At 41.1% G+C, this 22,502-nt stretch overlaps 1 protein-coding gene across 5 annotated transcripts in view; it reads left to right on the forward strand.

Moving 5' to 3' along the window:
• Positions 1-22,502, forward strand: part of IQCH (IQ motif containing H) — an 83,365-nt gene that overhangs the window by 5,111 nt on the left and 55,752 nt on the right. For all 5 annotated transcript variants that reach the window (XM_081171071.1, XM_081171073.1, XM_081171070.1 and 2 more), the window contains exons 3-10: positions 311-408; positions 876-984; positions 4,411-4,530; positions 10,009-10,123; positions 11,180-11,308; positions 12,614-12,834; positions 13,979-14,530; positions 15,953-16,019. In XM_081171071.1, the coding sequence (XP_081027197.1) occupies positions 311-408; positions 876-984; positions 4,411-4,530; positions 10,009-10,123; positions 11,180-11,308; positions 12,614-12,834; positions 13,979-14,530; positions 15,953-16,019 (1,411 nt within the window). The remainder of the gene's footprint in view (positions 1-310; positions 409-875; positions 985-4,410; positions 4,531-10,008; positions 10,124-11,179; positions 11,309-12,613; positions 12,835-13,978; positions 14,531-15,952; positions 16,020-22,502) is intronic.

The raw sequence follows: 22,502 nt of genomic DNA on the forward strand, positions 1-22,502 counted from the left end.
AGTGAAAGTGTTAATCAGTATTTTATCCTCAAGTGAAAATGTGACACCTCATCACTTTCTAAATTCCGTTTCTGAATAGTAAATGGTTTGAAGTGCCAAGTATTGTATTTTAGAACAGTGACAGTACGTTTTGGGTGCTCAGCATTATACGGCTGTCTTAGACATAGCATAAACTCAGACAAATTCAGAGTCTGGGATGATGTCTTTCATTTTTGTTTTCAAAGCTCAAAATTTGCTCAGATCTGCTGGCTGAGGTAGCTCTTCCATCACCTCAATATCCTATATTTTCTTTCTCCCTATCCCTGAACAGAAACACGCTGAAAGGTATTTAAATGCTGTAAACCAAACTGTGCTAACAATTTCGTCACCTTCTGATGTGGATCTGCGTTCAAGACAGGTGTCCAAATGGTAAGAGTACTGGAATTTATTTGTGTATGTTACTTTATCTGTATATTTTTAAATATAGATGTTTATATTCTAATTGTAGTATTTGGGTGTTTGTAGAGTTCTTATGGCATATTACAAATAGTCAAAAATCCACACAAAAAAAGCTGTATCAGAAGACATGCCTTCCATCTTATAGCAGAAATTGGACTAGTTGTTCTCAGGATTCTGTAAATTTCTGTGTCTACAGAGTTAAGGACACTAATAATGCCTCCTGTTGTGGTTTTGAGTTCATATACTTAACCCAAGTTTTCAGGTTTTTTATTGTTTCATTGTTTGTTGCTTGATGCCTGTGCTCCTCTAGGAGAAAGGGTGGGATATGAATTTAACAAGTAATAAATAAATTGCAGCAGTTTAAACTATTGCAGGTGTGGAAAATAAAGTTGGAACTGAACCAAATCTTGCAACATTTCCCTATTTATTTCTCTCAGGGGGCTCCCCATGGAGACATCACAGAAAGAAATAATTTGCCCAGAGATGTCTGCAATTACCACTCAGCCCTGCAGCAGGTTATCACCACATAGGTCTTCTGCACCAAAGGTCTGAAGGAACTCATGGCTTGTAATCCTTCCAGTGATTTTGTAACCGTCTTATACTCCCAACTGTGTCTCTTTTCCCTAGTGCTCTCTCAAAGAACCTCTCAAGTCCCAAAGGGCAGGCCTAATGCTTTGCTTTGCAAAGCAGAAAGTGGGTATCGGAGTGTGTCCTTGTCTGCAAGGACAATGGATGTAGCTATAGTGTGTGAAGCCACACATGAGCCAAATTGGGGGGGGGGGGGAGTGGTGCAGCAGACGTAATCCAGTTCAAGGTCACAACTGCACCATACTTTTAAAGCAAATGACTTCCCAAAAAGAATCCTAGTTTTGTTAAGTGTGCTCAAAATTGCACCTCTGTGAAGTGTAAACTATAATCCACAGAATTATTTGGGGGAAGTCACGTATTTAAAAGGTGCATTAAATGTTCTTTAAATGTAAGGTGTGGATGCTCTAAGTGAACTATATCATAAGGAAATGAAATTCTGTGATGAGCAGCAGAAGCACAAAATATGCAGAGGATCTATGGACAGAAGATCAGAAGTAGGTTGGCCAAACCCACAATGACAGTAGGCTAAGCGAGAAAGGGGCTGCTCCTGCATTAAATATTTTTTGCTTCTAATACCAACCTACAATATTTCTCTACTTCACTATGCATGGTTGATCTTAATTTGGAGAGGGGCATGCTATGGCCTACCCAGGGTTTACCTTGTGGGGCTGAAGCCCCACTGCCCTTCCATATCATGTCGTTATGGCACCTGCCGACAAAAAAACCAGCCCTAATTTAACTTCAGAAAATAAATGTAGTCAGGCTTTGCCAGCTGTTCTCAATTGCTGGTACATTGGCAGAATGACTCTATCATGAAACAATTGTGAAATACAGCTAAGAGATTGCTGCCTGTTACCTGCCTTAAGCTTCTGGGTATAGGGACATGGGTGGCGCTGTGGTCTAAACCACAGACCCTAGGGCCTGCTGATCAGAGGGTCGGCAGTTTGGATCCCTTTGACGGGGTAAGCTCCTGTTGCTTGGCCCAGCTCCTGCCCACCTGGCAGTTCAAAAGCACATCAAGTGCAAGTAGATAAATACCGTATTTTTTGCACCATAACACTCACTTTTTTCCTCCTAAAAAGTAAGGGGAAATGTCTGTGCGTGTTATGGAGGGAATGCCTACGGGTGGCATGCCTACAGATTTTCCTCCTCTAAAAACTACGTGCGTGTTATGGTCGAGTGCGTGTTATAGAGCGAAAAATACGGTAGGTACTGCTCTGGTGGGAAGGTAAACGGCGTTTCCGTACACTGCTCTGGTTCACCAGAAGAGGCTTAGTCATGCTGGCCACATGACCCAGAAGCTGTCTGCAGAAAAACACTGGCTCCCTTGGCCTAAAGAGTGAGATGAGCACGCAACCCTGGAGACCGTCCCTAACAGTCAGGGATACCTTTACCTTTACTATAGGGCAGGTTAGACATTTACGTTGTTGGCTTGCTATGTTTTCTGGATTCTGTGAAAGCCCCAAACATGGAAGTTCAAGTAAATCATTAAAATGAGACTCATTTTGGCAGAACTGCATAATTATGTTGAGGGCCTGGGCTTTGTTATGGCAGAAATTTTGAATCATTTTTGATGCCAGATCTTCAGCCTTGATAGATTGCTGAACTTGCTTGAGCAAAAGCAGAGAAAATCAGAGCTCTAAGCAGCCATGCTTGTTCCCCATTCATCAGCTGGGGAATAAGCCTGTGTTCATTTTCAGTGCCATGTTTACGGGAAAACTACAGGGAGGTATTACTGCTCTTGATACAGGTCCAAATGTGTTGTTGCCTCTCCTTTCAGCACAATTAAAAGACAGGCTCTGTGTGAAATGCAAGTGCCTGCACACAGGGATAATTCTACCCTGTGTGTTAACTTCTGTGGCTTCTATTTTTATATCCATAAAACAGAAGGCATCATATTCATTAAGCCAAAGATGAGCTTATTAAAGATATGTGTCCCCCCCCCCCTTTCCACTAGGATTTTCTTCCGCTGGATTTTTTTTTTAAAGCAAGCAAAATAGCTGGAGACATTCCATCCAGCTAAAACCAGTATTATCACTCCCTTCAGGATTGTGAATTCCCATTTCTTTAATTATTATTTATTTCCCATTTACTTCCTAAGCATGTTCTTTACCTTCATGGAGTCAGTGAACTGAAGCTGAACCAGAGGAAGCTGTTTTGGTTCACTGGGCCGGTAATCCCTGATTTAAAAATAAATAACTAAATAAAAATCTACAGCAAGTTTGGCAGGACCACAAATGTAGCCTGCTGATCAGACTAGGAATCAACTACATCCGCTTAGAGCAAAAGATACTAAGCAGAGGAGCCCAGTGGATTTTCTGCTTTTTCAACATCCAGAGAATCTCAACATTGGGGGGAGGGGGAGGGTTGGAAGTGTGGGGAGCAAGATTCTAGCCCACAAAAGGCAAGGTTAATAATATGTGGATAGTTTTTTGCTGAAGGACTTAAAATGTAATTCATACCCAGTCCCTGCAGATGAGATCCTGAAGCCTTGATTCATGCCTTTATGGATCCTTGCAGTCTCCTAACAAAGTATGCCAAGCCAAGAGTGCCGCTGGGTGGAGCTACCCTCAGGATTGAATTTACCCCCAAAGTTAGATGGCTTTGGAAGAGGGTTAGATTAATTCGTGGAGGATAAGGCTAGCAACGGCTGCTTATCAGTAAGCATTTGAATACCAGTTGCTGGGAATCACAAGTAGGGAGAGTGCTCTTGCCCTCAGGTTCTACTTACAGGTTGGCCATTATGAGAACAGGGTGGTGGCCTAGATGGGGCTTCTTATGTTCTTAGGGTTCTGCAGGGAGGTTGGCACAGAGCTGCTCAAGTATTCTGTGGTGTCAGGCTCAGGCAGAGGTGATGGGATACCCTTTTGAGTCTAGTCAGCCAAAGAAGCTCTAGGTCCTGCAAGAAATGTATGGCTGCCAGCCCCAGGGTCCAGAGCTCTTTGACTTAAGTGAGGCCAAAGCTGCCAGAAAGAGCCTCTGAGATTAGGATCACCTTTGCTGCAGAGTTTTGGGCCACAAAGAGGGTAGTAGCTAAGAGTTTAGTCCCCCGGTTTGGAGACAGAAGGGCAAAAGCAGGGGTTATACAATCTAATGTTTCTTACTTTAGTGCTGCATTCTGGTCTCTGACCTCCCTCATCCACGCAGGATGTGAGCTTGGGCTGTATAGGTCTGCTTTTTCTAGTTAGCCATTTTGTTTGCGTTCTGCCTTGGGGTTGTACATCAGTGCACTAAGCCAATTGCCCAAGAAAACCCAGTGCACATACCTGCTTAGCAACTCCACACATGCTTTCAAAGTATGTGTGCAAATTATCAGCAGATGAGTTCTCTAGAACCTTTGTTTTTGTTCCATTCCTCATCTATTTACAGCTTTTTCTCTTGCAGCAAAAACTTTCAATGACGGTGAAGATTATGTACAATCCACGCAATGCTTGCCATCGAAATTTTGTAAATGAGAACTATGGAGTTGACTTGCCAATAATGAATCAGAGACAAACAGCCCCTGTAAGTAACAAGGATGTGGTTCAATGGCTTATTTGTTTCAATATTATTGTAACTCTTGTAAATTATTCCCCCAAACAATCCAGGCAGGCAGTATTGCAGCAGCTTTTGGGGGGTGGTTGGTTAGGAGATGCAGTCCTAGTTCAGAAGATCAGCCTCAGAAGATGGGGCTTCAAACGACATTGCATTGATTTCTTTACATTTGATGACAACACCTTCTTTGATGAGTAAACTCTTTCCATTAAAAAGTTTTGTGCCTGAGGCAATGGGAGGTAGAATGAAAGTTGTGTTTAACGTGTTTAATGTGTGATGGCCCCTTCATATGTTCAACCCATCACTTGATGTTGTAATCATCTGATGATTAGTTTGCATATACAAACTAGCCCTGAGTCTGTTTCAATTATATTCTCCATGTTTCCTGTGCTTAACCATTTTTGGCCATAAGTTTACAAAAGATAGCAACTTGGATCTTGGAAGTTGTTTCAGATAATGCACATTTACAATAAATCCTGGTCCTTGAAAATCAACATTTTGTTTAAAAAAATGATAGGTCAATTATGTTAAGTACAAACCACTTGGATGTATAACTTACTAGTATTAATGAAAATTTATCTGCAAATTATATATCAGTTATATGCAACTGTGATATACAAGAAGACAGCACTTGTGAAAATATGAAATTATTTTAATTACAGAAATGGAAATATACAAATTAGCACTGTTCATTAAAATTACATGCAAATTATGTTAATTGCAAGCAATTAAAATGTATAGATTAGTATTGTTTGTGAACACATGAAATTATGTTAATTACATGTGGCTAAAATATGCAGATTAGCAATGTTAATTAAAATGGGATGCAAATTATGTTAATTGTCTGCATCTTAGAGATGCAAATGAGCTGCATCCCTCTAACATTCCTCTCGCCAGTGATTTCTGACATGGCCTAATGAGCTGCTCACCTCGGTCATAGAACATACACCAAGGAAAATGGCCGTTGAAATTGCCACAGTGATAGTTCTAAATAATTGCTGTGACCTAGAAGGAGCATTCTATCGTTCTCATTTTCATAAAGATTGCTGCACAGCCATAGACTTATACTGGCATTTTGGTCCCAATATCCAAATAAATAAATAAATAAATAATGTAAACTTGGAACCTCTTCATTTATTCATAAGGAAGAATTTAATGCTGTGGCGATCTCGAGTTTTTACGAGTTGCTGTCTTCTGCTGCCCGTTCAACTAAGTTACTCCAATTGCTCCTTTTCCTCTTCCCGCTTTTCCTCTGTGTGTGTGTTTTGTGCTATGTACGCATGTATTTGAATTAATCTCCTACGGGATGCTTGCATACATTTTTAAAATGACGGCAATAAAGCAATTTCTTTCATTTCAAATGAACAGGAGAGTGGATAGAAGCAGTGTAAGATCTGAAGAAAAGAATATACTGTACACACACACACACACACACACTTTAAATGCTTGCATATGACTGCAATTACAAAGAAAACCATAATTTTGGCATCAGTAGCAGAATTAGACTTAAACAAATTGATGTTCCACTGCAGTAATCTGGAATACGTTGACTGCATTTATAAGAACATAACAGGAGACCACAGTGAATTAATAAACTGTCCCTTTCACCAAAAATAAGAGAGGGAATAATTGGTGAGACAGAGTTAAGTGAACAGATGACTACATTCAGCCTCCTCTCAACCTAGAAATGGGAATGTGAAGGTCACCCCTATCCTGGATGACAAACGGAGAGCTCTTTGTTGGTAAACAAATTAATCTTTGGAAAGGTCACCATTTGTTTTACATTTTTTATCCAGTTCTTGTCATCTGGAATCCAAGATTGACTGTCATTCTGCAAGGCGGAGTGCAGCTGAAGCGGCTTCCGTCCGTATCAGCATTCTTTGACGGAGCTCGGCGCCTGATTGAGATGCTATGGGCTGCTGGCTTACAGCTGTCGCCGGACCAGAATGAAGGCCCAGCCCAGAATTCCAATAAGCAGTGCTGGCCAATTCTGCCTGGTGTAAGCTGGCCCTCTGCCCACAAGTAAAATGTGTGGCACTTCGAGCCAGCAATTATCTCGCTCACTTCCTTCTGTGCTGCTTCTGTTTCGTTTTTTGAAAAGCACATGTGGCACAGACTGGAGTTGTGTAGCTATTTTTGCACAAACACCTGGTACGGCAGAGTTTTGAGATGGATAGATTTGGGGAGGGGGGGGGACTTTTGGTAGGTTTTCAGTAAAAAAAAGTCTTTCCTAACAGTTTAAAGGCAGACTCCTGCACCCCACCAGTGCACACATGCACACAAAGAACTGAAAGGCATTGACTCAGTGAGATGGTAAGGAAGCTGCAGACTTAACTTAGCGGTTAAAGGCATGATCTATGAAATATCTATTTCAAATGTCATGTTAGCTATGAATTCATTGAGTGGCCTGAATATGTCGTAACCCCCACCCCACTAATATTGGCCTACCTTACAGAACTGTTGGAACTGACATATATGTTAAGTGCTTCTAACTACCTAGAGAGAGGGGCCATATTCAACTCATGGAAATCTTTAAGAATAGATAATGGTGCAGTGCTCTTGATTTAAGGCTTTATTATATGTGTAAAAACATCTGTAGTTTACATTATCTTTATATCTAGTACCTCCTTTTTCCACAATCAAAAAGCATTTTAATAGAGAGTGACAAAATCAGGAGGGGTTTTTTTTCTTCCTTTGGAAGACTATCAAATACTCAAACTTAAGAGTTTCATCACAGATGGAAAGTATTTGGGGGTTTTTTTGCACGGACTATATATTTTCCATGTGTCCATAATTTTGCGGAATCAATTCCATGGGCCACTGATAATATGAAATAATTATCCAACTAATTTGTCAGTGTCACTAAAGAGCAGCAGCTGAAGCCAAATCTGCTTGTGATCCGTCATCAGCACTGATCTGATGCTAAGAGAAAACTTGTCTGTCAGCTACTCAGCTGTGCAAGTATAAGGTGGACAAAGTGGTGGTAACCTCCAGTGTCCATTCCCCTTTTCTGAAATGTGTTTCTCCCTCAAAAGCTTCTTTTGCCTCTGCACTGCTTTGTTAATAACAAAAGAAATACAATGAGCTAAACAGAAAATCTTTTTTTTTTGGGGGGGGGGGTTGTTCGGTTTAAATTGAAGCAGAGAAAAATAACCATATTGAGTGGGAGTTCTTATCCACAAGAGAAATGCACTTCAAAAAGACTAATAGAATTGTTTTGTCTCAGGCCTCAAGTTAATTATACACAGAATTGCTTGAGATCAGGAGAAAATACTTCTGCAGCACGTTCCAGGCATATTATGCAGAGCAAATGTTTGCCGGCAGCCCGAATTAAGATCTCTCTTCTAACCTTTGAAAATTGTGTTCTGATGTAATGTTTCTCTTCGCCAGAATGTTTCTGTGAAATTAGATATGTCAGATTCATTGTGTTGTAATGAGTCGTCTGTGGGGATTTTTCAAGAAAGATCTGGTGACAATGTTGGTAGATTCTAATCTGATTCCTTCCATCTCCTGAGATTACCACAGACCAAACCTGGTCCAAAGAAAGGTTGCTTATGTGAATGCCTCTGTTGGGGAAGAAGGGGGGAGGCATTCCCTTGGTGGCAAGTGTTACAAAAAATACGGTATGTTGCTCTCAAATGGTGTGTTCAGGCTTACAATCAGTTGATGGCTTAGGCTGCAATTCTAACCCCACTTACTTGGTAGTAAGCTCCATTGAAGTCATTAAGACATGGTTAGGACTGCAGCCTTAGTGTTGGAATCAATGCCAGACATGGCACTGCAATTGAAGGAACTTACATTTGACAGTAGTGTAAAGGTTAAGGGGGGGGAACGAAAGTCTTCTTTTTGTTTTTACCTATGGCAGCATTCCATAGTCTTTGAGTTTAGGCAGCTTCCTAGGTAACTTTCACACCACCAGCTGAGAGTGTGTTGCAGTGGGCAATGGGTGCCTTTCCCCACTATTGGAAATCTGGAATGAACTGAATCCTTTTGGCCTCCCAACTTTGCCCCTAATTCTCTTCCTAAGAACACTGTCATGTATGACAAATAGGCACAATCTGTCTGTAGCCCACCCATTCTCTTCTAGGTTAGTAAGGAGCTGTTTCCTAACTAACTAATTGATGCTTCAAGCATGGAGGTGTGGAGGATGGACAAAGGACTTTCTGTCCCCTCCTGCTTTCCTTGTGGTGTGTCATTCATTCTCCATCTCTTTTCTCCTGACAGCTCTTTGCTGTGGCCTTTGCTTCACTTCTGATGAAAGATATCTTCAGTTGTGAAGATAATTGAACAGCCTTTGATGGTCAAGTCCAACGCCTCTGTATTCCCCACCTCCTGTTTTGTGCTGAAACAGAGGTGTAAATTGACAGCCCAAGCTCAGATTTTGCCGCTCACTTATTTGACATAAAGTAGTGAATAAGCACCAGACTTAAAACTGCTCCATGTTGCACATGTTAGATATGATGAAGAGCCATTCATGTACACTGGGCCCATCACTTATGTGAGGGTTCTGTCCCGGGGGCCACATGCAAAGGCAAAATCACATAAAGCCAGGAATGCCCAGAACCATCAATCCCATGCAACCATCCCTACCTGTCCAGTGTGGGCTTCTAGGAGTGTTCCAGGGCCCTTGAGTGATCCTCCTAGAGACCAGTAACCAGGCAGAGGGCTTTAAAAGCTATTTCTGTGTTGGGTTTCCCATTTGTTTAATTAACTTTTGGCTATTCACCTTGAATCATGAGTGTTTAAGTAGATTATGCAAGAGTTGTGGGCCCACTGTATACCATATATCAGGAAATTGAGTGAGTTTCACCAGGCCACCAGAAATATCCCAAAAGGGAAAGTTTGTGGTAGAAGGATGAGATTTGCCTAAACCACTTTATGGACTGCCACAGGGAACAATTTTAAATGGCCTTAATATGGTGGCTGTTTCAGAATTACCAGTTTTACATTTTCAGCAGAGGTGGTTAACCTGTGGCCACTTCCATATGATGCTGGACTACAGTTCCCATCATCCCTGGCACATTGACCATGTTGGCTGGGACTTATGGAAATTGTAGTCCAAAAACGTCTGGAGGGCCACAGGTTAGCCTCCCTTGGTTTACATAGTGTCATTGCTGAAACCTAGCTAATTGTTTGTAAAAGGCCATTGGTGTTTTTGTTTTCATAAATTTATTTTATTATTTATAGCATAGCGGACATCACAAGACATTGATTAGATTTTAATTAACTCTCCTTTAAATTGCTTCAACCGCTGACAGTCGACAATCGTGTGGCATGTTCCTAAGCAGTAAAATCTGAGCTCATACTGTTTTTTGTTATTAAACCTTAATGAAACTATTCATAGCGGAAATGGTATTTATTATTTAGTCACGCGTGCGTGAAGAACTCCTTAATATCAAAAAAGTTTGCAGCTGATGAAGGAATAGGTTTCCTCTCGTCTCTCCTTAGGCACCAACTCAGAAGATAGCAAAAGGTGTTACGGTCCCCAGCCTCTCAGTAGCTCCACCTTCCTTCCATTTGAAGAAGGTTTCCTTTCCAGTTTCTAAAATAGATGCAGAGAAAGGTCAGTCACAGCTGCGTGCCCAATCCTCTGGGGTTTATTTTGCTATACTTGTCCTGGCATGTATGTTATGCTGGGCATATATAACTTCACCTGAACCACTGGTTGGCAGCCAGTTTGACTGGTGGGCTGTTTTAAATAGGGATGAATGGGCAACACCTGGCAGGAAGTTCACTCACTGTTTCCCCCTTCTCTCACCTCTTCTTTGCATGGTGTGTGAAAGCGGAAAGAGTGTAAGGACAAATCACAAGTGAAGATTCCATCCTTCTGTCATGGGCATCTCTGCCTCCCTCCCCCTTCCAGTGGAGGCTAGTCTGTGAGGGCAAATGCGGTGCTGCCCCACCAGCCTCAGTCTACCTTCAGCCAGCCCCAAACTGCCTGTGTTCTTATTTACAACCAGTCCTGGGGTTGTCCCTGGCTGTCAGCATCCTTCTTAGTGAAAAACTAAGCAGGGATGGGAGGGAAACTAGAATAGTTGACTCTGTCCATCATTGGTTCAGGAGCTACCTGCTGTTGGGCTGCTCCTCACCTTCTGCCCAGGGGGCACCAGCCACCACCACTGCTCCCCTCCCACCGCAGTCATATTCCAACTGGAGGAGATAGTGAAAAGGAAAAAGAATACTCTGATTTATACATTCTTCTTCCTGTTCCACCTTGATCTCCTTTTTGAACCACTTCCTGTCTCAGAAGGTTGAGAGAGATGGAAGCAAGAGGGAATTGATTCCTTCCTCCTAGCATTCTTTCATCTCTCTCTCCTTTTCACCTTTACCAAAGGCAAATGTTAGTCTTAAAAATGTTGCTTGGTAGCTTGGTGCAGCAGTAAAACTGCTGGTACATTTTGCAAAGCTAAGCAGGGTCCAGTATGGTTTCAGATTGGATGGGGAACCATGGGTTGAGATTCCTGCGTTAACAGGGGATTGGACTAGATGGCCCTCAGGGTCCCTTCAAACTCTACAGTTCTATGATATTGGTGGGCTGGCTTTAGGACTGAGGAGTTTACACTTCCCAGACCAAGCTGCTTCTGAAAGAACTTGTTGAGTCTCCCTGGTTTTTATCTAGGGATCCTGAATCTTATTGAAAGAGGCCTGATTCCACGTGCAGCTAGGATTACTCTAGCGAAGCCTCCCATTCTTCCTCAGGCTGCTCCTCTTCATGAATCTCATGAAAAGCACAAGAAACCAGCTGCAGGTAGGCACAAAGAGATGCTGCTGATACTGTAAAGGAGAAACTTTCTCCATTGTCTGGTCAGTGTTCCGTATTTTGGCAATGGCATTGGTGTTTCTAAGGACTAGTGGTCACAGCAGCAGACAAACCCAGTAGAGTCTGAGGGTGATTTTTCTTCCTTCCTTTCTGGTAACTTGCCAAAACAGTTCCTCCCCTATTCTCATCTGAGGGCTGCCATTCCAGCACTGGGAGAGCTGAGTAGCAGAGCTTACCCCCTCAGCTCTTCTTTGACAGGCCAGCTCCATCAGGCCTCCTCTCGCCTCAACTGTCATCTGAGGGCAAACATTTCATCAGGCTGCCTCAGAGGGAGAGATGGGAAGCAGGGCTCATTCTGTCTGCTTTGCTAGAGGCCCAGCTCCATCAGGCACCTCCTGCCTCTGAACTTTAGTAGTTGGTCAATATAGGAACAACTGTCTAGAAATTGGTGCCTGAGTTTTGAGTTTTATTTTCTTCTTTCCTCCTTGTCCCTTTCCCCTTATCTGTTGTATTATCGTTTGTTTGTTTGTTTGTTTGTTTGTTTGTTTGTACAGAAGTCTGTGGGTAGGGAATGTCTTGTTTTGATTTCATGTAAGCCACTTTTGGGTGATGAGCAGTGTACAAATGCTCTAGATAAATAGACTTCAGTTTGTCAAGCTTGCTTGAGCTGACCAATGGTTTTACCATTGCCACCCTGCCTTTTCAGCAGTCAGGCTACCAGCCATCCCACTCTGCCAAAGCCCAGCCTCCTGGCATCACATGGGACTCTTCGGCAAATTAAACTGTAACAGCAGCTCCTGTTTTGCTAAGAATAGGAGTCTGGACCCATGAAAGGTCCGTTCTGCCTCTGTCCGCTTTGTACCTGAAAATGCATTTCCAGTGCCATGCATTTTGTGTCTGTGGTTGCCTCCAGCTGACCTGTTTGTTGAGCATTCATCCTGATTTATTTGCAAGGAGGTTGTATCTTGCACTTTCATCTTCATAAGAAGTCTAATTTGAATGTCTCACCGTGTGTGCAAATCAACTTGAATTTGTCTGTATGTGACTGAATCTCCCCAGAAAATAGCTACAGTCCAAATTGTAATCTGTAGTTTAATAGAGTGGATGCTTATAGTTGTAGCTTTCGCTGGAAATGTTGGGAATAACAAAACAGATCTAGTTTTAATTCCCTGTGTATTTCATCATTCATCAAGGTTATTTATTTATTTATTTATTTAGATTTGATACCTGAGGTTTAGTGATCTAACATTTACGTTTAATAAAAGCTCTTCAAAACATTTATCCCTTCTGTAGATGGAGGTGTGGAGAGCAAGAAAGGGGAAGTCCTGGCTCCTCCTCCTTATCCAAAGTCTGGGCCCACCTCCACCTCAGGCAAGGGAAGAGGAGGAAGCAAGGGCAACATTGCTCCACCCCCATCCTGCATCTCTGTTATTTCACCCAAGAAATCAAAGTTGCCCCTAATTCAGGAAATTCAGAAGCGGGCAGTGTCCAAGTCTTCTTCCATGGTGCTGAAGGTACGACAGAATGATTTCCATCCTGTAAATGTTGGGTATCCGTTTGATTCATAGCACCCAGCTACATAACCCCAGTTATGTATAAAACCGCCAAGTGATTTTAATATGGCCTTCTACAACCTGGTGCCCTCCAGAGGTTGTTGGACTCCCAACACCCTTCAAGTCCAGCCAGCGCGCTGATGGGAGTTCTGATCCACAATATACGTAGAGAGACACACAAGTGTCAGGAAGACCTTGTTGCTCAGGCAAGATCTTACACCTAGGAGGAATCCTTTTTATAGCTGTTCCTGTCAAGGAGGACTTAGCAGCCAGTCCAGAGTCTGAAGGTACTTCACTGCTAGGAAGGTCTTCCAAGCTGCACATTTGCTAGATCATGGAACAGCTTAACAGAGAGCTATGTGTTCCTAGTTCTAGCTGTGCCGACCCCATGAGAGTCCTCCTGACACACAAACAAAGAAAAAATAGCTATTACGTCATGGTTGGTCATGTTAGCCCCTGGCCTCTTCCCCAATAGCTTTCTCAGTGCACATTTAGATAAACATTACTCTTCTTCAGTTGACCCATAAGGTATTTTATTTCTCTTTTGTGATTGATCAAGACCGTCTTTGGATTAACAATGTTCTTAGTATTGTTGTTGTTAGCAGTATTTATAATCTGCCCTTCGACCCAAAGGTTTCTAGGGTGGTACACAAAATTCAGCGTGACGGTATTGCATAAAAAGCAATAACACCAAAAGTAACAAGCCCTTAAATCACCCATTTCCATAGGAATAAATACATCTAGTGAGGTCTAAAAACAGATACGGTAAAGGGCATCTGCATCTCCAGTGGGAGGAAATTTCACAGCAGGAGCCAATGCAGAGCTTGAAGGATCAGTAACACATTATCTCACATTGCACACAGCTGCAGCTTCTGGACCATCTTCAAGGGAAGCCCCACAAAGAGCACATTGTGGTACCCTAAATAAAACTGCAGAGCTTGTGCTACCAGAGCTTGTGATATTGTAGCTAGGCTAGATGCATGTTGAATTGGTAGTCACAATATTCCAGGATTTGGATCCTTAGGATCTCATTGTAGGTATTTAATGGGACAGCACGTCTCCACTGCTTGTCTTACTCCCTTTACGTCTTTCACTCTTTCCATAGACTGCAGAAATAACATCATCTCTGACCTTCCAGAATCTCTCTTTAGAGTTTGAGATACCAGTTCGCAAGGGAGCCATAGACTACACGGCTCTTGATCTCCAAGGGTTTAAAAATCACTGCTGCTTATTCTGGGGAAGTGTCCTTTCCTTCTTGGAGCACGTCTCTAACTTTTTGAAGGACTATGCTGTTCCCTCCGCCATTGTCAAGGGGAAGAGAGTGATGGAGATCATTCCAGATTTTGAGCTGAACCAGAGGCCAACTAGGGAGGAAATTCTCTCTGTGATAAAGAACATTTCGGCAGTCAAAAAGCTCTTAAGTAAACCTGGCCAGAGATACAAAGGCCAAAATGGCACTGCAGTAGCAGCTACCAAGATACAGGCATTATGGAGGTGTTACAAATTCAGAAAAGCCTACATCACCTTCAGGCAGCAGCAGTGGGCCTCGGGAGTGATTGCCATCTCTTGGCTTGTGCATGTTCACCGGGGGCGTGTCAGAAATACCCTGAAGGAATCGCGACAGAGACACCTGGAGAATTTCTACATCAGGGCCAAGGTGCGCAAGGCTGCCAGCTGTTCTGGCAGTGCTCCTTCTCTAAACATCACTTGCTTGAGTGGTTGCGTTAAAATGCTACTATTTTTTCATTTAACTGTACACATGTCCAAGCACATTTCATCCTTCATTAGATGTTCAGTCTTCTGTGCATAAGTTCTCTCCTCAACCCCCTCTTCTCACAAAAAGGAGCGGGGGGGGAGGGGTTTCCACCCAGAACTGCTGCCTGTTTCCTCCCCTCTACATACTAGGGGGGCAATTCCTCTTTTTCTACTTGGGTCACTCTTGTTAGAAAACTATCTAGTTTTTCTAAATGGATTGACAGAGGCTGAAATTAGGCGTCACAATGAATATTTTGGCTGAAAATGGCAACCCTATTACGTTTCCCCTCCCCATAATTCTATGTATTTATGTATACTGTTCATATTCTTCTTAACATAAAAATATTTAAGTGGGGTACAAGAGTACAATAATAAACAGCTAAAAATGAAGAGATGCATATAAAAATACAGTGAAATACTCAATCATCTCTCTTAACTTGCACAATCTGAAAAACTTTTCAACATCCAGGCTTTCATCATATGCTGAATCACACCCCTTTACCCTGGTCATTGACACCTAAGATGTGTGTTTCAGGATCCACCCTATTTCTGAGACTAATAACTTTAATAATAAAAATATTAATAAATTTGAAATGAGCCTAACATGGGCAGTGCCCTATCTCTCTCCTCCAGGCCCTCCCCAAGTCTGGAGAGTTGGGGTCACTCTAGGGCAGACTGGGAGGCCACTTAGGGAGAGGAATTGGACAGGAAATTCCCTTGCATGGCCAAAAGTAGCAAAAGCATTTTGTTGGATACCACCCTGTGTATCCATTTAGAAATGGTACAGGGGAGTGTAGGGTGTACTTGATTCAGTGCTGCCATTTTGGGTAGCAAAGCACACATCTGTCTTCCAATCTAGTTCCACTCTTTTCTCCCTTCATCTTATGTTTTCTCTCTGCCTGACCTTTCCTCTCCCCTTACACCTGTGCTGTGCACTTGATTGGGGGGGGTGGAGGGCGGAGAGAATTCTCACTTGCTTCTGTAGCAGTCCCTACTTTGTCAGAAAGTACTTAAGTTTGCAGACAGGCTTTTAATTAGTGCTCACCATTTCATTTATGTTTGCTTTCTTTTTTTTCATTCATATTCTGTTAATTAAGTGATCAGCCTCTAATCTTCCCCTGCCAGTAGCTTCATGTAGCCATCTAATTAAATTAATTGGGGAAGATGTTTTAAGTATGTGATTAAATCAATTAATATAATTTATGCCTGGCTTAACTGTACAGTGGGAAAAGGGAAGGGGGGAGGGAAACAGCTGAAGTTTGACTGGATTGTATCCGCCACAGCTTCCCCCTGTCACTGATCAATGCCTTCTCTTGATTTTTAGCATCTGGCCGCCAACTGGAATCGCATCAGGACCTCTAGGAGGACCATTATCCATATCCCATCATTAGGTATAACGCTTTTGTCTCTGGATCTATCAGCAACCTCTATTACCCACCACATTATGACTCCTTGATTGAGTTCAAGGAAGGCCCTTGTTTTATTCAAATTGGTCTCGGCAGGAAAATGTTGTCGACATGATGAGAGTAATAACACAGGGCCTTCGCTTGAAACGGCGTTTAATTTGGGGATTAAGCAAATAAAGTCATTATGTAGAGGCCGCTATTCAGTGGAGAGGTGATTTGCTGTAATTCGCTTTCATCTGTATGAAATGAACTAAAAAGTTGTATTTTCCCTCCCTTCTTCCCCCCTCCCCTCCCCTCAATATAGCAGATAATGTTTCCAGTATCCGTTAATGACAGGGGGGACATGGGCTTGCCTGCTTCGTTGCTATTACACCAATAAACTGGGATCTTGCTTGCGCCCTGTTTTTAATCAAATGTGCAGTCAAAATGATAAGCTGCATTCTCTGAAATTATTTAGTTCTAATTACGAGCAGATGGGATGCTTTATTTGCACCTTGGGCGCCTGAGCAAAAGGAGATGCTATGTGCACAAGAATAATTAAGAAGTTGAATAGTGGGGTTTTCCCCCCGTACTTAAATAATCTGCAGTTTCATGTTAATTAGCGCTAATGTAATTATTTAATTACATTTATGAATTGGGGGGCTTTAAAAAGTCTTTCCTGGGAAGTGATGGGGTAGCCTGTGTGTTTTTTCAGAAGGGTAGAAATATTCTCTCTAGGAAATTGGTGAAAATATAAGCCGTGGTCGCAGATTTTAAAATCCACTTAAATTCAGGAAATGTACGGTAGTTGGCTTAATCCGAAGGGGTGAAAGCTATGTAAGAAGAAGTATTAAATGCTTCTCTTCGATATATGCATCTTTGCTCTTGCTTATGGTTTCAGCTTGAAGGGCGGGGGGTGAACCTCTGGGGTGACTTGGCTGGCACAAAATGAACAGAATGAAGGGGCAATTTCATAGCTGTGAATGTCCCAACAATTGTTTGCAATCCGTTGGTCTTATTCAGTCATTCCTCTTCAAAGCCACATGTAAAGTGTCACACTGGTTTGGAATATGCAGCCTAGCTTCCTTTTCTATCATAGTACCTTATCATTTTATTTTGTACTTTCTACTGCTCTTGACCTAAAATGCAAAGAGGAGTTGGGCAATAATTTTTATGGCTGGCAAACAAACATTTTTAGATCTTTGGAATCAGACGTCAGCAATATTACCAAATGCTTAGTGCTTTTAGAAGTCCTTTCTAATTCTTTTGATATAATAAAAATAGATGAAGATTTTTCTGCAAGTGAGCCCCATTAATATTCTATATAACCTTTTGCTTTCTGTTACCTCTAGCAAAATATACAAATGTCATTGGAGATTATGCAAATGTCTTGAAGATGTTTTTTAAAGAAATAATTTGTTTCTCCTTTTTGAGAACATTTGAAATAAAATAAAATGTTGGTGCTATAACTAAAGGGGTAGCAATTAGCGTCTTTAGAATATTTGCACTTTAAAAAGACCATTTCCATTTCAAAATTGACATTTTGCCTGATCTATGGAGGGCACTTTCTGGCATCCAGGAACCAGACAAATTCTTTGGAAGTATCCCACTGAGTTCAATGGGATTTACTCCCTAGTCAGGCTGAGAGAGATACTTCATTCAGTTTGCATTTGAAGATGTATCTAGCTAAATTGCACTTCCTGAAACAATATGTAAACTGAAGCACAGATCCTTCCATATTTTAATGTACCCAAATTTTGCAGTGCAATCAAGTAATGTATACAAAAATGCATATATTAGGTAAATGCATTATGTTAGGAGAAATCACTTCCCAAAATGTGTGTATTAGGTGACATTGCATACAATAATCTATATATCAAGATAACTTTGCACTAAAATGCTAGTGAATTTTCAGGACGTAAAAAAAAGAATCCACAAACTGATGTAACACTTTTAGCTCTTCTTTCTTTCTTTCTTTCTTTCTTTCTTTCTTTCTTTCGAATCTTTTTCAGTTTTTAGTACAGCTCCACCATAAATATTTATATCAAATCAGGAGAAGTCTACTTAACTGTTTTTGTTGTTGTTTTTACCACACTATCAGACCACTCCTATCCACTCACAAGGGTGTGTTGGTATAAAATAGCCAAACTTCATTTTTGTCCATATAGCAAGTAGCCACGCCCTTAGATTGGCAATCATAACTATATTGTACGTACTGGACATAAATTCAGATGAGTGAGGCATTCTTCCCAGTTTGTCAGTTTCTCTATAGCAGCAAATGCTTGAGAAAAAGAATCACCACAGTACACAAAAAGAATCACCACATGGCACAAAACATGCCATTAAACTGGTGTTTCTGGAATGTTATGCTGGTGTTTGCTAATGTTTCAGTTGGGGCAGCAGGCTAAACTTGCATTTCACAATATTTGTAGATAAAGCTAAAGCAAATATATTTGTTCCTTCACTGCTTTTGTTTGCAAGCCATGTTACTGGCAACTTTGTCTTTGAAAGAGTCAGTCACTTTAAGACTAGAAATGAAAGTGCAAAAAACCAAAGCACCATGTGCCCTTCCTTGATCACGGTGTATCTTGTGAATGTTATGCTTTGATTCTTGAGCATCAATGAATAGTATTGTTGAGGAACAGCCATAATTCTAACATTAATAGTTTGCCTGAGTTTAAGAGACACTTGTTGAGAGCGCAGGATGGGGAGACAATGCATTTTCTGTAACCAGCCTGCTATAATGATGCTTTGTCTTTAAAAACAGCTGGTATTAAAAATGGTTTGCATATAGTTTTTGACTTATGTAAACCTTTGGAATTGGAAAAACGAAATGACATTTTGATTAGTTGGGTATGTGGTTCATTTTTCTCTGTTCATATTCAGCTTATCTTGATGGCAATACAGGCAAAATGCCTTGTAAATTTTCAGTGCAATTTTGGGAAAATGAAATCACTCCATCAACAACAATTTATTCATCTATTGCCCATAATATTTAACAAGCAAAGGATAGGTCAAAGGGGGGAAAATGTAGTAATCAGTTTCAAAAATAATTTGAATTATCAAGCATTAAAAGTCTAGTATTAATAACAATGTTTAAGAATTTAGCTAATAATAAATGGTTTTTTCCCTTTGAAATGTCATCTTAGTGGCCCATTTCAGTAATACCGAAGGGCAATAACATAGGTTGCATTCATTGTGAGAGAATTTCTGTGATTTTTGAATAATTCTTCCACTGGAATGTTTTATTTTCAAATGAATGACAGATCCCCTCCCTGCACTACATAATATTTAATATTTAAATCTATGGCTGTTCTTAATCTACTCCCTTGTCCAGTTCCCTTCCATTATCTGTTGTAACCTCTAGGAAATCTCCTGATTACACAGAGGACTGTTCTATGAACACATTAGGCAAATGCCATAGTGGGATGCAGTTCTTCAATAAAAAACATTCCACCCTGTTTCCTAAATTAACATGTGAATTTTAAAAATTAATACTACTTTTGAAACTGCAATAAGGCATTCCGGCCGTGATTTATGGGTTATGATGGTTCAGAAAGGGGTTCTCGCCAAGTCAAACGCTGGGCTATTGTGGTGTTACATCCTAATAAAATAAACAGTTCTGCTCCACAGCACAGCTCTGGTGAAGCTGCATATAATGTATGATTATGGAAGCATTCCCTTCTCCCCTTAACCCCACTAACCCATCTTAAACCTCCTTTAGCTGTTGAATGGGAGTTTCACAAAGGCAGTTCCTGAGTACAGTACAAGGAGCCCTGTTTTGCAGTTCCTAGAAGGCTGTGATCTTACTGAGATACCAGTGGATTTTCAGAATAAAACCTAGCATCTACTCGTGGGCTGAATGTGGCTGCCTGGAGAAGATCTGTCTTTTAGACCCAATCCACCAGCATCCTTCAGCGGATCACAGTTTCCTGTTGTATATAATTTTTTTACATATAGATGCCTCTGTGGTAGTTAAGATGGCAGGCAGCTGGATTCTCACCAGTGGTGCTGTGCTTTTCAGTGTGCCCATCCTCACCTTAAGCAAGTAAAAAAAGTGGGGAATGGGCAGGAGATTTGGACCCTCTTGTAATATTCAGGAGCTCCACAGAGAGCTTCTGAAGATTTACTGCTCAATTTCAGCTTATAATTCTCCTTTGGAAATCTGTAGTCTTCATGCACATTACAGTACTATATGCTCATAACAGGTGGCTGCTCATTCAGTAGAACATGAGGCTTTTAATTCCAGGGTCATGGGTTCAAGTGCCAGGTTGGGCAAAAGATTCCTGCATTGCAGGGGTTGGACTAGATGACCCCTGTGATCCCTTCCAGCTCTATGATTCTACACTTCTATGTTTTTGTGCTAAGGCAGCCTTTGCCTGCCTGATGCCCTCCATATATTTTAGACTGTAACTGGGATTAATGGGAGTTGTAGTTCAGAGAAAATGGAGGGCACCAGGTTGACAAAGGCTGTGCTAAGATGCGCTACCCATCCACCAATGCTTCCTTTAAGGTACCAGAGGCTTCTCACTATTAGAATCTGGTAGGTGTGTGCTGTGGGAAGGTCAGACTGTAGCTCATATCTCCTGGTTTAGGGATTCCTGGTCGTGACACCAGGATAATGTCACAAACAGTTCACATGGCACTATTATTAAGGACATGCATCCTGATAGCTTATTCAGACCAGCTCGGGGTGTTAGTCTCAAAGCAGATTTTTTTAATCTTGTCAAGCTTTGGCAGATTTTGCTTTTTCACTCAGGATCTAATAACTAATCATCATGTTGGGGAGCAGAAGGGACTTCCCCTTAGGGGAAACTGCTGGGCTACCTTTCACCTTCCATTGTGGCTCATAGTTTGGTTTGCTCACGTGAGCATCTGGAAAGGGTTTGCTAAACTTTCTCCTTGCTTTGCTACCATCTTGTTGCACCTTTGGTTATTCCTTCAGATTGTCCAGGCCATCTGAGATGATAACTCAGATTGCTAACTTAAGTGCCCTTATTTTGGTATATGCTTCCATTTCCCCAGCCAGACTCCCACACCCCAATAAATATGTTTAGGAACACAGTATTGTGGCTTATGATATAGAGGATACTAATCCAGTTAAGGAGATTGGTTGCTTAAGGTTACTTCCTGATAGCTTCTTCTGTTAACACAATGATAACTAAATAGAACTTCAGTTGTAGCATATGTCATACACCTTTACATAGTCTTTACCTGATGTTAGATATGAACGACAGAGAAAAGCTTTTGTTTTCATACTCTGCATGTAAACTTTCCAAAAGCTCTGTTTACTGTTGGAAGCATGAAGCTGTGCCACATAGCATTCATATATATGCTCATATAATGATTTTTTTCAGTGCTCAAGTTTGGAATTTTCACCCACCCTCCCCACACAGACAAACATACAGATGTGTGTCTTGAATGTCTGCTACTACATTTTCCAAAATGTAGAGCATTGAGGACAATTTTTCCATGTTGTAGCATTTTTCCCCAGGAATTTTGGCCCCGTTTCTGAAGATTCTTGGTACATTAGTCATATGGAAAAGGCATTGCTTTAATCTTGTTAGCAAACCATTCAAGAACCCACATCAAGCCTGTGTTTGTTAAGCAGCACTTGCTATTGATTTCATGACAGCTCTTTCTTTTGCCAATTGATCTTTTTTGTTTGTTTACATTAGGACAGTTTTTAGGCAGGCTAACATTGAATTAGCTAAGTTTAAAGTTGTAAATTGGACATACTAACAAGGCGCTATTTATAAACCATTTTGAAGGAAATAATGTCATTGGTTTGTAGTAATGGTTCTATCTTTGACAGTTTATGCATCCTGTGTACTCATTTTCAGTCCTATAACAAAGAAAAGGTTTGCCATCCCCTAAGCAGTGTGTTCTGGGGAACCCCACACAAGTTTTACTCTAACAAACGGGTATTAGAAGTCCTTAGTGGAATGGGTGAAAAGTGTTCCAGATGTCACTGCTATTATAAACTAAATATGCATTTAATGAGAGAGAGAGTGTGTGCGAAACTGCAAAAAAGAAAAAAACAACTTATAAAGGAAAATGTCTCAAATTGCTCTCTCAAAAATGAGCCTTGCTTTTATGAGTTATTTACCTTTTACATTTTTTAAATAAAAATACATCTGGATGCATTTTGATCTGCTGAATGAATTTTATGTAGATTTAACATCACAGTCTCCTTTTAACATGGTTCTATTTGTGTGTGGTATTATCCAATAATAATGCAAATAATCTAGTTTTGTTCATTGTCTTCTGTTACGCAAAACCTTAGTTCATGGCTTGCTTTTGGAGAAGTGATAGTAAACAAGACAATTAAAAATCTTAAATTAGGAATGCTATGTTTGAACCTGGGGATGCCTCATTTCTCCTGCTTCTGAACAGTATTGCAGAGAGATGTGGATATTTTAGGCACTTAGAGATTCTTTAAAAGGCTGTAGATTAGCTTTCTACTAAAGGGGGAGGGAAATCTAGGCT

The sequence above is a fragment of the Podarcis bocagei genome (genome assembly GCF_964188305.1).
Source record: "Podarcis bocagei genome assembly, chromosome: 14".
Taxonomy (NCBI): Eukaryota; Metazoa; Chordata; class Lepidosauria; order Squamata; family Lacertidae; genus Podarcis; species Podarcis bocagei.